This window comes from Pistacia vera, unplaced genomic scaffold, assembly GCF_008641045.1.
Source record: "Pistacia vera cultivar Batoury unplaced genomic scaffold, PisVer_v2 Contig526, whole genome shotgun sequence".
Taxonomy (NCBI): Eukaryota; Viridiplantae; Streptophyta; class Magnoliopsida; order Sapindales; family Anacardiaceae; genus Pistacia; species Pistacia vera.
The window spans coordinates 713,032-729,733 of NW_022196364.1; the positions used below are offsets into that span (position 1 = coordinate 713,032).

The 16,702-nt window shown below is 34.8% G+C and overlaps 1 protein-coding gene and 1 long non-coding RNA gene across 2 annotated transcripts; one reads left to right on the top strand and one right to left on the bottom strand.

The window, feature by feature from the left end:
* Positions 1 to 157: 157 nt before the first annotated feature.
* LOC116107074 lies at positions 158 to 1,990 on the bottom strand. Its single transcript, XR_004124397.1, has 3 exons — positions 1,765 to 1,990; positions 952 to 1,021; positions 158 to 258 (listed from the first exon to the last, which is right to left on the bottom strand). It is a non-coding gene; the product is annotated as an uncharacterized LOC116107074 (long non-coding RNA).
* A 6,597-nt stretch (positions 1,991 to 8,587) lies between these two features.
* LOC116107071 (probable LRR receptor-like serine/threonine-protein kinase At1g56140) lies at positions 8,588 to 9,243 on the top strand. Its single transcript, XM_031393368.1, has 2 exons — positions 8,588 to 8,886; positions 9,011 to 9,243. Exons 1-2 carry the CDS (start codon positions 8,588 to 8,590, stop codon positions 9,024 to 9,026), a joined length of 315 nt encoding a protein of 104 aa, XP_031249228.1. The 3' UTR covers positions 9,027 to 9,243.
* The last annotated feature ends 7,459 nt before the right edge of the window (positions 9,244 to 16,702 follow it).

Here is a 16,702-nt window from a genome sequence, read left to right on the forward strand (position 1 = left end):
TGCAATAATAACAGTAAAAGCATAATGTTTTTAAAAGAGGAGAATATAAAGTTTGGGTAAAAATAACTTCTGTTGTAAACACAACAATTCTGATTCAATATTATCAAAGCAAATTCATAACAATCTTGATTCGATATTATCAAAACAAATTCATTCTCCAGTATATAACATAAAAAATGAGCAAAATGTGATCAGTTGAAAACCTGCCATTGGTGGCAAAGATGGTTATACCGCTGTTTAGAATTTCCACTAAAAAACCTGTGACAATGACAAAGAAGAGGAAAAAAACCAATTTAGGGTGCAACCACAATAACGAGAAAAAAACCAATTTATGGTGCAGCCACAATAAGAAGTAATCAACATCATACCAAAGCAGAGCAACAAGTACCACAAACAACTTGTGACAATGATAATAAAGAAGGGAAAAAAAAAACAGTTTAGGGTGCAACCACAAGAATAAGTAATCAACATCAGACCAAAACACATTGTGTTCACAGTATATAATTCTAATAATTTATTAAATGAAATATCTAATACCTTAAGCCAGTAATATATGCAAAAACCCAGCAAGTACAATTAAATTCATTACAAAGTTACACTATTGATGGGCCCATATTTTACAAACCCCAAACAGGTTTATTTTGGGGCTTCAAACTGATATTGGGCCCAGATTTTACACAATTCAAACAGGTTTAGTTCAGGGCTTTAAACTGTTTTGGGCCTAGAATTTTCAGACCCTTCAAACATGCTATTCTCAGTTAAATGAAAAGTAAATATAAACCATAACTGAACTCGGCAGTTAGAATGTCAACAAACACCAATCCAACCTCATGCAACAGAACATTCAAACCATGAATTCAATCCCTAAATGTAAAGTAAATTTATGCATTCACGCAAAAGGTTTACAAATGCTAAAAAAAGGGTACAACAATCAAAGCATGAGATACCCACATTATTAGGATGCGAAGCAATTCCACTCACAGACGATTCTTGTCTCTTCCAACTATGTTTTCTAACCCACCTACAGGAAAAATTAACAACCAAATCATCAACCATACCACACACACACATATACATCAGTGTAAATTTAATGTCAATTATCAATTATTCTCTTCCTCACATAAACTTACATAACCAGTTTTCTAACCACTTCCACCAGCAGACTTACAATTACAACAATAATAAAAATACTTTCTGAAAACTATGTATATAAATTGCATAATCAATCATCATCTACTGGAATGCAAAGTCAATACTGATGAAGGTTTTGGGCATGATGAGAAGCCATAATTATTGAGGAAAACAACATGGGAAAGTTCATGAGCATTTCTTTTTCAAAACAAAGAGATGAGGGAACTTTTTATTGGATATTTCAACATCTTTTACTTGGTTCACAGCAGCTGACAAAACAGAAATTTTAACGAATAAAGAAAATGAACAACAAATGTGCAGTCAGAATCATCTTTTTAAATACAACAAATAAAAAAATCAATTTCCCACAAACTATAGGAGACATTTGTAACTATTACTAAAATGGACCCACAACCAAAATCAATCACAAAAACAAATAAAATAAGAAAACTTCATGTGAAATTCATTATTTTAAAAGAAATAATAATAATTTTTTTGCCATTTCATATCGTGAAAACTAACAATTCTTTGTCTTTAATCCTTCCCAAAACATGGCGACTTTGTTGCATGCCTCACCATAAAAACGTAAAAGCTGAAAAAATGATATTCCCAAAACCGAAGCATAACACAGACCTCAGAAGTCTCAACGATGATCAGCTGTTTCACTCGAAGTCGCCTATCAAACTTGTCATTCGACGGAAAATCTTCACAATAACAGCACTAATTGTCAACACCCTGAATGAACACTAAACGCGACAATCGCCAACAACCAATCCAACCCATTAGTGTAAATCGCCGTTAACAATCACCGATCACCGTAAAAATTGCAAGAACGTAGTCGACCTTTATTAAACGAAAACCCAACAGTCAACTCTTCCAAGATACGCAAAAGTAAAATGACTTTTGCTTTTCTTTTTTTGTCAACTTCCTTGGACATGTGTCATTGGCCCAGCCTATGATTCCCCATATGCAATTTGTAAATGAGTAAACGACATATTCCCACCCAAGGTTTGAAGAAATCCCAAGTTAGTACCATTGGTTCCATTTATTTCAGATTCTTATCCTTAAAGTAACAGTGTTATGAATTTTTAAGGTTTAGAGGGTGTAATTACCATAATGCCCTTAACCCTAAATTAATAAATTATGTTTTAACCCCTAAATTAGTAGAATTACAAACTTACCATTTTATTTTCAAATTATATCAAAAACACCCTCGATTACTATACACCCTCGTCGGAAACAGCCTGATCTGGGCTGTTTCCGACGACGTCGAACCCCCTGGTCACCTCCATCACCTTCCCCATAGTTCGTCGTCCAAAACCCCTCTGGTTCCCGACTCATTTGCCCCTCTAATCGTCGGCCCCGTTAGGCTTAGGGTTTCGGTGTTCTTCACCGGATTCCAATCGATTCCAACGGTAAAAATCCAATTGGACACCACCAATGCAACCACCGTCTCCAAATCTATAAAACCCCTATGTCCCCAGCAACCGTTTCGTCGTCATTCGCTGGCCGAGAGTTCGTGTTCATCGGCCGTTTTTCGTTGCTGTGGCTGACGATCAGCGAGTGATGAAGGGTTGTGAATGGTATGGTTTTGTAGAGAGGAGAATGTGGGTTCAAATGGTGGTGACAAGGGTGATTTTTGGTGGAAGAATCGTCGGAAAAGAGCGAAAAACGTCAAGAACGACGACTGCTAATGTGCGCCGGAAGACTGTTAGAGGCGGTGGTCTGCTAACGTGCGCCGCCCATGTAAAATGACCAATTTACCCCTTTACCGTTACATCAAACGTTTTCTCGTCACTTTAAGGGTAGGAATTTGGAATAAATGGAACCAATGGTACCAACTTGGGATTTCGTCAAAGCTTGGGTGGGAATATGTTGTTTACTCTTTTTAAATTTTGATTTCCTAAGCAAAATGTCAATTGGTCATTTTACCTTTTCTTACAAATGATTTATGACCATACTACCCTTTATCACAGTAAAAACTACTAACGGGATTCTGTTGTGAATGGTAAAATAGCATTTAAAAAGCGAGTGGGTGTGAATTTGTCAATTAACCATTTTTCAGGTGGGAACATGTCATTAACTCTAAATTATAATTAATGAAAACTTTAAACTAACCCTATAGGATTTGTAGAATTTGTTCATACTATAATTAGTTAATGAAATTAATAATATCACTAATAACGGATTATATTATAGAAATATTTTATGAATTATATTTGTAACAATGTAATAAAATTCAATAATACTACTCTTCTCTAACGCCCAAAATTTCACATATAAATATATAACATCTATAAAACATAGGTGCTATTTACTTGGTTGCAAAAATTATTCTTTTCATGTTGTGCATTTATTTTTGGAAAATGGTAGATGGTAATGGCACATTTTTTGTACTAGAACCGCCATCGATGGAACTAAATTGGAGGACCACATGCAACTGTACCTTTAACAATAATTCGACCTGCCTTATCAGTCAATTGTATGCTCTCCTTCTCTTTACGGAACCTAGGAAATTTTGGTATGGAGTTGTTGTTTCAATTTTGTTAAAATACAGACAGATTATACCAATTTTGGAAAGAATCTTCATTTGAAATTTATATTATTGTAAATTTCTCCTTTGAAATTGTGGTCAACCTTTCCAGTTTTGATTTCCCTTATTTTACCTTGAAAGAAAGCCCGTATTTTTTATCTAAGCCAAAAGAGTGCAATTCTTATCAGGTCAAATTTTATGAGAGAAAATGAAATTTGCCACTACACCCACTATACATAAAAACTAAAACTGTTAGCAGGAAAGGGGTATTTTCGTATTTACATAGTTATATGATGACTAGACCTTGGTCAAGTATGATATATTTTCTGTTAAACCCCTTGAAAAATTACAATGTGCCCTGAAACTCCTTAAAAATAACCAGTTCACCCCCTCTTGCATGTGAATATAAATAACTAGTATCATTGACAGACTCCTTTTTCTCCTTCTCTCTTAAAAAATGACCAGGGAAAATGAGAGAAAGTTGAAGAAACACACAACGAGAGAGAAATGTTATTTCCTATTAATTAAACCTATGCCAGAAAAATATTATTAATTTGGTAAGTTAATAGGAAAAGATAATGAGCTTTAATAACAAAATTGTTAAAAAGATGGTCAATAGAGGCAAAGTAAAAATCCATAAAAGTTACAAGCATTCAAAAAATGATCTATTAATTGCAATTACATTTAATAGGAAACGAGAGCGAATCTAGGCCACCGTTCTAGCGTGGCTTGATATAGCCAATGACTGGCCTCTACTAGTTGCGCCATTGGCATGAGGAAAAGCCAATGACATTTATCTTATTTTATTTTTATTTTTTAAATTTAAAAAACAAAAATAAGTTTTTTTATTATGTTTGGTTTTTCTTATTTTCTTATTATTTTTAATAGTTAAACTTTAAAATCAAACAATTATTTTTTTAAATGTTTAACTTAATTTTTTTTTTTTTAGTTTTTAAATTTAAATTGAAAGACTAAAACCAAATAAGTAACTAAGGGTATCTAAATCGTTTTATTGTTTTCATTTAAAATTAAATTGAACAAAATTACTATTTAGTGTTCCTAAATTGTAAAAATTGAAATTAGTGTCTGTTTGTGCCTAATATGAACAAAGTTACTATTTAGTATTCCTAAGTTGAACAAATTGAAACTTTCGCTTTTTTAGTATATTTCATAAAAAAGTTGTACCTAAATTGATAATATCTCACCCTATAAATATAATTAACAAATTATGGTGACCAAAATGATTGGAACGATAACAATTACCTTCCTGAGATTTGGTTTAAGTAAAACTTTAATTTAGTATAATTTTTTTAATAATTTTGGACCCTGAGATTTGGATTTGATTTTTGTAGATAATGGATTGGATTATGGAGTATCCAATCCATAAATTTTAATATGCATGTTTAATCTAATTTTTGTATTTTTTTATCAAGTTTTCAAGTTCTCATATTAATTCTTTGTATTGTAAGCCCAAGTAAGCGGTCAAACTACAAAATTTCCTTCATACTAAATTGTATTCTATTAAGTGTTTGATAAATATTTAAAAATATGTTATAATATTAAGTATTAGTGGCTGCCGATCAACCACTATTGACCGATGGTCAATGCCGGTCAAAAGTGGCTCGTTGGCATCACCTTCGGCCTAGTTTGGATCAAACTTCTCCAATCTACAAGAATATGGTTGAATCACTGGATTTTGACACTTATTTTGGTTGTAGAAGGCATTGAAATATTCCAACACCTTTTGTAGCCAAAATCAATGTCAGAATCCAGTGATTCGACCAGATTCCATAAGATCGGTTTGTTCCAGCCTTAATGGGATTAGATTTGACACTAATGGGCCACTTTTGGCCGGCAGTGACTTGCCATTGACCCACAGTTAACCGCTGTTAATGGTGTCAATAGTCATTGTCATTTCAAATTTTATTTTTAATTTATAAAAAAAATTATGAAATTATTTATTCAATGTATTGAATGTTTATTTAAGTTCTTTTTGTAATATGAAGAATTGTATGTAGATAATAGATAATGGATTGAATATTGAATATCCATAATCCATTTCAATCCATTTTGATTAATATGGATTCTATCCATATTGACCCATTTCATATATGGATCCAATCCAAGTTGGTCCGATGGAGGGATATCCAATCCATTGGATATTTTTGCCATCACCAAATGAGTGAAGAGGAGAGTTGTAACTTGTAATTTGTTATGAAAAATGAGTGCAAATGATAAAAACAATTAAATTTAAGAAACTCTTGTAGTAATTAGATTTCATTTGTTAGGGTATTTTCGTCTTAATATATATGTATTTTTTTTTTTTTTTTTTTTTTTTTCAAGAAGCTAGGTCGGACGACAGCCCAGTCTAGCCTCTTTATGTAGCTCCATTTTTTGAATGCATAGAGAAAATTTTATTTATTAGCCCCATTATTAATTAAATTTATCAGAAAATTAATCTATAATAGGTATTACGGTTAATTCCAAAATTACCCATATTTTCCGACCGATTGCTGCTGGCGGTTATCAGAACCGTCGAAGGCGGCCAGTCTATTACCATCGCCGTCACTGTTGGGTAGATCTCAGGTCGTCTATCCAACGGTAAAAACAGGGGAGCCATTGTTGATGGCATTTGGCCGGAAAAGTGGGAAACGTTTCCCGCTTTTTCGGTCAAACGCCGTCGACGACGGCTTCAACTCTATCAACAATCAATCACATCACCGGCAATTAATCAACAATCAATCACAGCCAAACTGCATCACCATTCCCCCCTGCAGCGAAATGCACCAACGGCAGCCGGCCACTATCCCCTCCTCTTCCACAACCTCCGTAACCACCACCTGCCGCCGGCCCGGTGCGATTCAGGCTGGAAACCTTTTTGACACCGTTCAGTTATATCTATCTTTTTAGTTTCTATTTTTTATCTCAGCTGATTAATTTTGACACCGCTCAATCTTTTCTATCCCCATAGATCTCTGAGAAATGCTCTGATCAATGGTAGCGTTCCTTCTGACATTGGAGAATATAAAAGTTTACATACACTGTAAGTTAGTTTTGTAATGGTATGAGTGTGTATTTTATTGTTTATGCGTGTGCGTGCTTTTTTTAAATATATATATTTTTTCTCCTTCTGAAGGGATTTGCGTTTCAACAACTTAATTGGTCAAATGCCAAGTGCTTTGTTCAGTGTCGATTCTCTTACTCACTTGTAAATTTATTGAAAGCTTCTCTCTACTGATTCTAGATTTTTGAGTACTTTATATTTAAGTTAGTTTTAGTTTCTAGTTTTAGATTTTCTCTGATCCTAATTCTTTCATTATATGTACATTCATTTGTTTTTTGCTTCTCTGGTTTGGTTTCTTGGAAACAAATGTCTATCAGGAACCCTTCCTCAGCAAAAAGCTGTATATCTTGAAAACGTGTAAGCCTTAATTTCAGTTATCTTGAGAATTATGCCCTATTATATCTTGTCTGGTTAGGTAGTGATGTTATACGTCCATTTTTGCTGTATCTGCCTTGAAAGTTTTAGAGGCTCAAATTTAGAAGAGTGGAGAGGTATTGGTGCCAAATGCTTCACGAATAGATTAAGAAGAAAAAGAAAGATAAATATCTTCATACAAAGATTTTTCCATGGAAAATGAAAAAAAAATGAAAAATGCGCTACTGCTACAGATATGTATCATGAACCCCATTTAAAATTTAAAAATCTTAACTATAGTTGTAACCACTTTCTTGTGACAATTAATTGATGAAAGCAAATGAAAATCTTAACTGATTTGTTCCCTTTTTGGAATTTTATGTTAGTGCATGATTCCTTCTAACTGGTGCTTAATGTACTCCTGCAAAGATTTATCTTAAAATTATCTATCGGGAACTTTTTCAAGGTGGGTGACTACAGGTTCACAACAGCTGTATGTCATTTGAACCATAATAGCTTATTTTCCATCTTCATTTTCTAGAAATCAAACATTGCTTTGGACCTTAGGCGCTGTGGAGCTCAATAACCCTCTTTCCTTGTTTTGTTAATAGATTATAATGCTTTACATGATTGTATGAATTAGTCAATAATAAAATTTACGACAATCATGCCAATTCAAGAGAAAAGCAGATGACAGTGTGAGAATTTGTTGATTATTCATCTTCAACACTTACCCCTTTAGTGACTCAGTTTTCTCTTATCATGTGACAATGATCAGAATTACTTAACAGCGACCTACTAATTGCCTTGATGAGCTTGAATTTCAATGTCCAATCAAATGTCACTTGGAATAACCATTTGGTGTACCATAAAGTCATAGCTCATTTCTGATGTCATTCTAACATAGTTGATTAGTTGTCATGTTATAATTTTAATATAAGACATCTCTAGTCAGTATACTTCAAACTTTGAAGTATAATTGATCTTTGCATTGAATTGAACAGGAATCTAGGGGCCAACAATTTCACATTTGACAGCTCAAACATCAGGTTAGTGATAGTTCCTTTTTTGATAACTAAGGTATCAGATTTGTTTTTGAAAAAAGGCTCTTGCATAAAGAAAAAATTACTAGAAATATAAAACCTCAACAATGGAATATGCTACTTTAAGAAGATAACCAGTAAGGTTCTCTGTGCTTGCCAGTATTCTCCCTGGACTGAACTCTCTGCAGAGAAACTTCCCCTGCACTAAATGCTCCGTGCTGTAAGCATCTTTCTTTCTGCTGTATAATTATTTTTCTAAAATTTAGCATACTACCAATTACCTTTCTCCCTGTATTATTTTGCTTAAATATAGTATTGCTGTGGCTTTATAAATTGTTTATTAATTCAGCTCCAGTTAGGATAACTGGACCAAATTGATAGCATAGTGTATTTTTGCAACTGCAGATTCAAGTTTTGCAATCAAGTGTGGTGGTGAAGAAATGAAAGTTGATAGCATAGTGTATGAGGATCGATAGCTATGATCTTGGTGGAGCTTCTTTTATTGTATTTGATGCGGAAAAATGGGCAATTAGTGATGCGGGTTTGTTTTCTGATGGACAATTTAGCACTCATGTTCAAAATATCGGCTTGCAAGTGACTGGCACTGCAGCCCCGAAGTTTTATCAGTCTTCAATGCAATCCCTGGGATCACTTAGATACCATGGACTTAGTCTGGAGAATGGACATTACAATGTAAGCTTGTCCTTTGCTGAGACCGTTTTTGGTGATCAAGGCCCACAAACGTGGACGAGTCTTGGAAGGTGTGTTTTTGATATCTATATTCGGGTAAACATTCACTGGAAAGTTATGGTTCATACGCTAATTATATATCTATATTTTTACTATTACAATTTCATCTGTTTTCTTTCATTATTCATCCTGTAGGGAACTGTCCAGCTAAAAATTTTTGACATATCAAAGGAAGTGTGTGGGAAAAGCAATTACGAAGGAATTTTATGCTAAGGTGTCTGCGAACTACCTTAAAATTCACCTATTTTGGGTTGGTAAAGGGACCTGTTGCATACCTGATCGAGGTAGTTACGGTCCATTAGTTTCAGCTCTTTTGTCATTCCAGGTAATTATTTGATTCCTTTGAATCTTCATTTAAGATAAGAGTTACAATAAATGTGCTTATATGCTTCTTTCTGGTTTACATTTAACTGAATTAACTTCTCGGATTTCATTCCAACTGTTGCTATTGCACATAAGAAGAACCAGACTGGGCTCATTGTTGGTATTTTAGTAGCTCTCGGAATTTCGAGCTGATACTGATATTTTTAACTTTTTACATGAGGACAAAAAGCACAATGACGATGCGGAAGGTAAGAGAGCCCAAGAGATTTTTAAATTAAAATAGTTGAAGTATCAGGAACCAAGTTGTTCAAGAAAGTTTATGAATTTGCATTCACTTGGGCACAAAGTTAAGGTTCTCTGGGCATTTGAGAAAAGTAGATTCCAGAGAAGTAAGAATTTGTCCTAGTGCAACTGAGTTTGTTCTGAAATAGGCAAAGCTGCTGGTGTAATCATCACTTGTCGTGCAAATCCTCAATGTTATGTAATCTTGCTTTGATATGCAGTGTACTGGAATAGGACCTGAACTCAAAACTTTCAGTTATGCCTAGTTGAGACCTGCAACATAAGACTTCGCACCTCCAAATAAGCTTGGCAAGGGAGGATTTGGACCTGTGTACAAGGTAACTTTGTATCTTACATTTACATTTTTGATTTACAAGTTACAAACAATGTTTAGCACAAAGGAACTTGGGTTGCAATGTTGTATTGAAATGCATTATCAAGTTTACCATATTAACAAGAAAACTAGGTGAATTTCAGCTTTTGGATACTCACCAAAGATGTAGCATATATAATTTATGTCTATAAATCTGGTGCTACAGTTTGATTTCTGAGGAAGGGTTACAGCTGTGAAGCACTTTCTCTAGGATCCCTCCAAGGGTAAAACAGTTTGTTAGAGATGCTACATAACTTCAGTGCAACATTGCAATCTTGTGAAATTGGATGGTCGCTGCATTGAGGGAACTAGGCTCCTCTTTTTTTATGAGTACCTTGAAAACAAGCCTTGATAAGTATTGTTGGTATGAGGATGCTAATTGATGATCAACTTTAGTTTAAAATTTTACTTTGCTTTTTGCAAGCAACTGCAATGTTAATGCATGTGATTTCTCTCCTATGATTTGCTTCCAGTATAAACAATAAATCTTTAGTACAAAATACTATTTGCTGACTTTCAAATGTTTTAACCAGTCAAGGTTTAAAGAAAACATATCTGTTCTCTATGTAAATTGTGTTTAGTTATATATATATATATAGAAAAAACTGCAAGTTTAATGGGCAAATAGAGCACAAACGGGTTTGAGCTGATTGTAAAAGTTTTATTGAGCTCCAAATTGTTTATGGGGATAAATTGTCCATGAATCCTCAGTTATCCATATCAATAACTCTTGAAGTCTTAATGATTGCAGCCATGTTTCTGCAGGAAGAAGGGAATTGCATTCAATTGGCCTACCCGGTTCAATATATGCTGGGAACTGCAATATGTCTAGCATGTCTTCATGAGGATTCTAGGCCAAAGATGTACATCAAGACGTCAAGGCAAGCAATATTTTACTCGATGCAGAACTCGCCAAAGATATCAGATTTTGGATTGGGCAAGTTGTATGAGAGCAGAAAAACTCACACTCGCGCAGAGTTGCAGGGACCATGTAAGCTCCTTCAATCATTCTTGACTACCATTCTTCCTTAATACTCCTTTAGAATGTGCTGCAGAGTATTTCAAAACTCTAGTGGATTTTGTTGTGAGTATTTCAAAGTGCTCACATGCTCAACATAAATGTATTGATGAGAAGACTATGAGAGCAATAATGTATGTTGAGAAACTTTTGTGTCATCTTTGATAATGATGTAATTGTTTTGTATTAGGAAAGATTTGCTAACTTATAAAGCTTTTCACTTTGTAAAGGCAAGTGGGCGCCTGGAATAGGGCTGATTATTGAATCCAGTTTGAGAGCAATCTATATACCGAAGCTTTTCTTTTGGATTTAACCTTGGAAACACATTTTCTTGCAGTGGCTATCGACACCAAAGTATGGAAAGCTTGGACTTGAAAGAAAAGGCTGATGTATCCAGTTTGGTGTTGTTGCTTTGGAGATTATCAGTGGAAGGGCAAACTCTGAGACTAACCTGGATAGGGAAAGATTTATCTTCTTGAATGGGCACTTTTACCATTTTTTTTTTTAATGCTTTCTTCTAGATCCTAGTGTTAAAAAATCTTATTCCTTGAATTGTCTCTATGGTATTTGTAGGCCTGGAGTCTTCATGAAAGTAACCGAAGTTTGGGGCTGATAAATTCCCAATTATCTGAGTTCAATGAAATTGGCACTGTACAAGTAATAGGAGTTGCACTCTTGTGCACTAATTGTCACCAATGTTACTGCTACCAATGTCACGCGTGTAACAGCTTGCTGGAGACATCGAAGTGGAAACTGGTGCTTCAAAGCCAAGTATTTGATGATAAGGATTATAAGGACATAAAAAATAGCCTTTTGAACAAAGATACTGTTACATCCTCATCGACAAGAAATTATAGCAGAAAGAAGAGCCAATGTGGCAGTGTAACTGTTCTTAGCCCTGGAGTGATCCATTGCTCTCCAGAATAAGCCCTGGGTTCAGGGACATAATTGCAGAGGGGAGGTGAGAAAATTTCTTTACTCACTGAAACTGAGTGAATAACACCGCTCCTTGTATACCACAACTATTAATTGCACAGTGAATTTGAAGACCATCATATTAGATGTATATAGAGAAACCTCTGTATAGTTCTTCTGCAACAAGCTTGTTTGGAATCTCTTTGGAATTTCTGGATATTGGAAGTTTCAGCAGTATGTATAATTTTGGGAAATTGGCTATACAGGGGTAAGAATAAGCAATCGACAGAAGTTTTGTAATATGTGTAGTTTAAGATGTGATTTTTGTGGCATGGAATGTCATATTTGTAACGTTTCAAATATTTTTCATTTGAATTTAACCGTCAATGTGACAAATATGGATTTATTGTATATGCAGCTTGAAGGTACTAAGGTTTGGATATAGTTGTATAAAAGTTTCATAACTATATAACTCAAGGATATACTTGCTGATTTGGGATCTTTATATGCTTTTCTTAGATTTTAAGTATTTACATTCAAAATCAGGTTAATGCTCATATAGTCCTGAGAGATCATTTATTCAGTCGGCGACGATACTTACTGTTCTCTATAATAATATGTGGCACTACAAAATTAATAGATCAATGTTTAATGGCATGATTTAAAAAAAAAAAAAAAAAAAAAAAAAAAGAACCGAATAACATTTTCTTATGTTTCGTGAAACAACGATTCCACCTTTAGTTTGTAATCTAATATGTGCCACCCAACCTGACTCTCCGTCCACAAAATTATAACTTGACCAGGTTTGACTGTTTAAAATTCCAAAATTATTCTTATTTATTCATTATTTTCAAAAGAGTAAACGACATGTTCCCACCCAAGGTTTGACGAAATCCCAAGTTAGTACTACTGGTTTCATTTATTCCAGATTCCCACCCTTAAAGGACGGAAAAACGTTGATGTAACGTAAGGGGTAAATGGTCATTTTACATGGGCGGCGCACGTTAGCAGACCACCGCCTCTAACAGTCCTCCGGCGCACGTTAGCAGCCGTCGTTCTCGACGTTTTTCGCTCTTTTTCGGCGATTCTTCCACAAAATCACCCTAGTCACCACCATTGAACCCCCATCCTCCCTCTACAAAACCATACCATTCACAACCCCTCATCACTCGCAATCTCCGGCCACGGCAATGAAAACGGCCGATGAACACGAACTCTCGGCCGGCGAATGACGACGAAACGGTTGCTGGGGACATAGGGGTTATAGATTGGGGACGGTGGTTGCATTGGTGGTGTCCAATTGGATTTTCACCGCGGAATCGACCGGAATCCGGTGGATAGCACGCAACCCCACAAACACCGAAACCCTAAGCCTAACGGTGCCGGCAATTGGATGGGTAAATGAGTCGGGAACCAGAGGGGTTTTGGACGACGGACTACGGGGAAGGTGATGGAGGTGACCAGGGGGTTCGACGTCTTCGGAAACAGCCCAGATCGGGCTGTTTCCGGTGAGGGTGTATAGTGACCGAGGGTGTTTTTGATATATTTTGAAAATAAAATAGTAAGTTTTGTAATACTACTATTTTAGGGGTTAAAACATAATTTTAATTAATTTAGGGTTAAGGGCATTATGGTAATTATACCCTCTAAACCCTAAAAATTCATAACATTGTTACTTTAAGGGTGTGAATCTGGAATAAATGAAATCAGTGGTACTAACTTGGGATTTCGTCAAACCTTGGGGTGGGAATATGTCGTTTACTCTTTTCAAAATAGCTAATTTTCTAAAATAAATTTCAAATTTAATGAAAAAACCTAAATAAAATAATTCACAATAGGAAAAGAAAAACTCCCTCCACAATCCAATACGTAAACCTCCAACACTACACAATCGGATCAAAACTCTTCAACCGAGAGTATTACAAGGTGGCAGTGGCAGTGGCAGAATCGCCGACAGCCAGAAGAAGTGGCGATGACGGGACGAGCAGAGGAGGTGAAGGCGACAACCAGAAAAGAAGGTATTGGTGGCCAAAGCCGGGAGGTCAGACAGCCTAGCCGTCATTTGACCTGGCTAGATGCGGTTGGGCTATGTGGCTGCCCGAACCGCGGCGGACTTGGTTTTTTTTTTTTTTTTTGTGAGTTTTAATTGATTTGACGTAGAAGAAAACTATAATTGAGAAGAAACGACATAAAAACCGTTCTTCGGTCAAGTTTAAAGGCCAAATGTGAAAAATGAGGGACAACTTCGTTATTGTTCGAAAACTTTTGGTGTCATCTTTGATAATGATGGAATTGCTTTGTATATATGTCAGATTTGCTAACTTATAAAGGTTTTCACATTGTAAAGGCTGTACCCAAACTTTACTTTTGGATTTTAACCTTGAGAAACCCTTTGCAGTGGCTATCTGGCACCGGAGTACGCAATGCGTGGACACTTGACAAAAAGGCTAATGTATTCAGTTTTGGTGTTGTTGCTTTGGAGATTATGAGTGGAAGAGCAAACTCTGATACTAGCTTGGATAGGGAAAAGATTTATCTTCTTGAATGGGTAAAGAGAATAAACTTAAATTTTTACTTGTTTTTTTTTTTTTTCTTTCTCCAATGTACCTTAATGCAAAAACTCATGCTTTTTGAATGGTCTATATTATATTTCTAGGCCTGGAGTCTTCATGAAAGTAACCAAAGTTTGGGGCTGATAGATCCCAATTTAGCAGATTCAGTGAAATCGAAGCTCTCGAATAATTGGAGTCGCTCTATTGTGCAGTCAAGCGTCACCAATGTTACGGCCACCAATGTCATGCATCGTTAACATTCTTGCTGAAGAGATCGAAGTGGAAACTGTTACTTCAAAACTAAGTTGTTTGATTGATTGCGATTTTAAGGACACAACAAATAGCCTTTTGAACAAAGATATTGTTACATCCTCTTCTACAAGAAGTTACAGCAGAAAGAAAAGCCAATATGAAAATGCAATTGATGATAGCCCTGGAGTTGATCCATTGCTCTCTCCAGTAAATGTCACTCAGTTCAGTGACATAGCAAGGGGAGGTGAGAAATTTCTTCGCTCGTTGACACCGACTGTATTATACTGCTACTTCTGCCCACTAAAATCCATGCTACTATTTAACCCATTTATCGTTATGTATCCGCAAGCTATCGTAGGACTTGCAATGTTGTGAAGTTATCCTTGTATACCAATAACATTATTTGATAATTTTGATGACCATCGTACTGGATGTAGGGAGAAAAAAGTTCACTATATTTCTTGTTCCTGTAATATCTCATTTGCAACTAGCTTATTTGGACTGTCTTTTGGAAATTTTGGATATGGAAAGTATGAGCAATACGAATAATTTTGAGAATCTGCTACTATACATGGTAAGATTACAGTGATTGATAGAATTTTTGTAATATTTTGTAATTTAGGATGTGATTTTTGTGGCATGAAATGTTGTGTTGTATAGGCAGGTTGTAAGGTTTGGATATAGATGTATAAAAGTTCTGATCTATATATTAATTCAAGCATATAATTCATGATTTGGGATCTTTATTATGCTTTTCTAGTTTTATTAGTTTTAAGTATTAAGATTTAGAAATTGGACAACATTCGTTTATCTTGGAGAAATCATTAAATTCAGTCAGCAATAGGTATTCATCATCTTTCAGAATGTATCAAAATTTTCCTTTATGGTTAACGATATGATTGATTCTTAATACTTTTGATATCTTTGATGGAGTTAATAACATCCATCTCCTAAGATTTGATGTAAAAATAAAAATTTTTCTTAAATTATAAAAGAATAAAAAATCTCATGAAATTTATGAAATAATGAAATTATGAAAATCTTTGTTCTTAATTAACTTACACTATTATAACTCAATATTATTTATCGAATTATTTATTTGTTTTAATGATAAAAAAATTTATATTATTTTTAAAACTTAAAATGAATTTTTATTATTTACTTAAATTTCATAGAAATTAATGTCATTAAATCTTCTTGATAAGACTTGTTTTGTTCGTTGCTTCACCTCGGAGTCCAATTACCAATTGGGCATTGGTTTTCGGTGGATCGGGTTGGAAGCCCATTAAGCCTGTAGGCCCAGATGGCCCAAAAAAGCTCCCGTCGTTCTCTGCATTACTATTGCTGCTGTCGGGGAGACAATGGAAAGAGGTAACAAGAAGTAAAAACAAGCACAATACTTAAGTGAAAATGGCCCAAAGAGAGTGTTAGAGCTAAATCTGAGTCCAATGTCAATGTGTTCATCATCTTCCTCAACTAAATCATGGATCGTGCACGGCATTGTGGCTGGAGCAGCCATTGCTATGGCGACAACCAGAAGAGAAGGTAGTGGGCAAGCCCCTCGTTAATATCCTTTGCAACTAGTAAGAGGTGATCAAAAGTTCATGACATAATTCTTGGGGTTTAATATAAGAAATTATAATTAAGAAATCAAACAATAAATAAAAATTAAATTAAATATGGCTGATAATAAAGAATTCAATAAAGTATAGAATAGGGGTGAAGGAAAGAATTTTCTTCCCAAAGTTTGAGACATAAATGAAGGAAAGGATATATACTTGAATTAAAGTTGTTGCTTATATTGTTGTAAACAATAAAGTTGAAGAATATTTACATAAATTATCTTCCAACACTAGTCTCAAAATTCAAAGCCTTAGTTTACTTACATTTACGACAAAGAATATATCCGAGTCTTCACTGGGTTGCATATTTCTTTGAACAGCATGCAAGGCAAGAAATCTTAGTATATACTTCTTCATAGGGGAAAATTAAAGGATATGTAGCTTACATTCATTCAAGACAAAGAATATATACTAATCTTCACTATATTCCCCATGCTACTCAAAGAATCTTTATATATATTGCCATGCTCTCTTATTATTATTTCATAC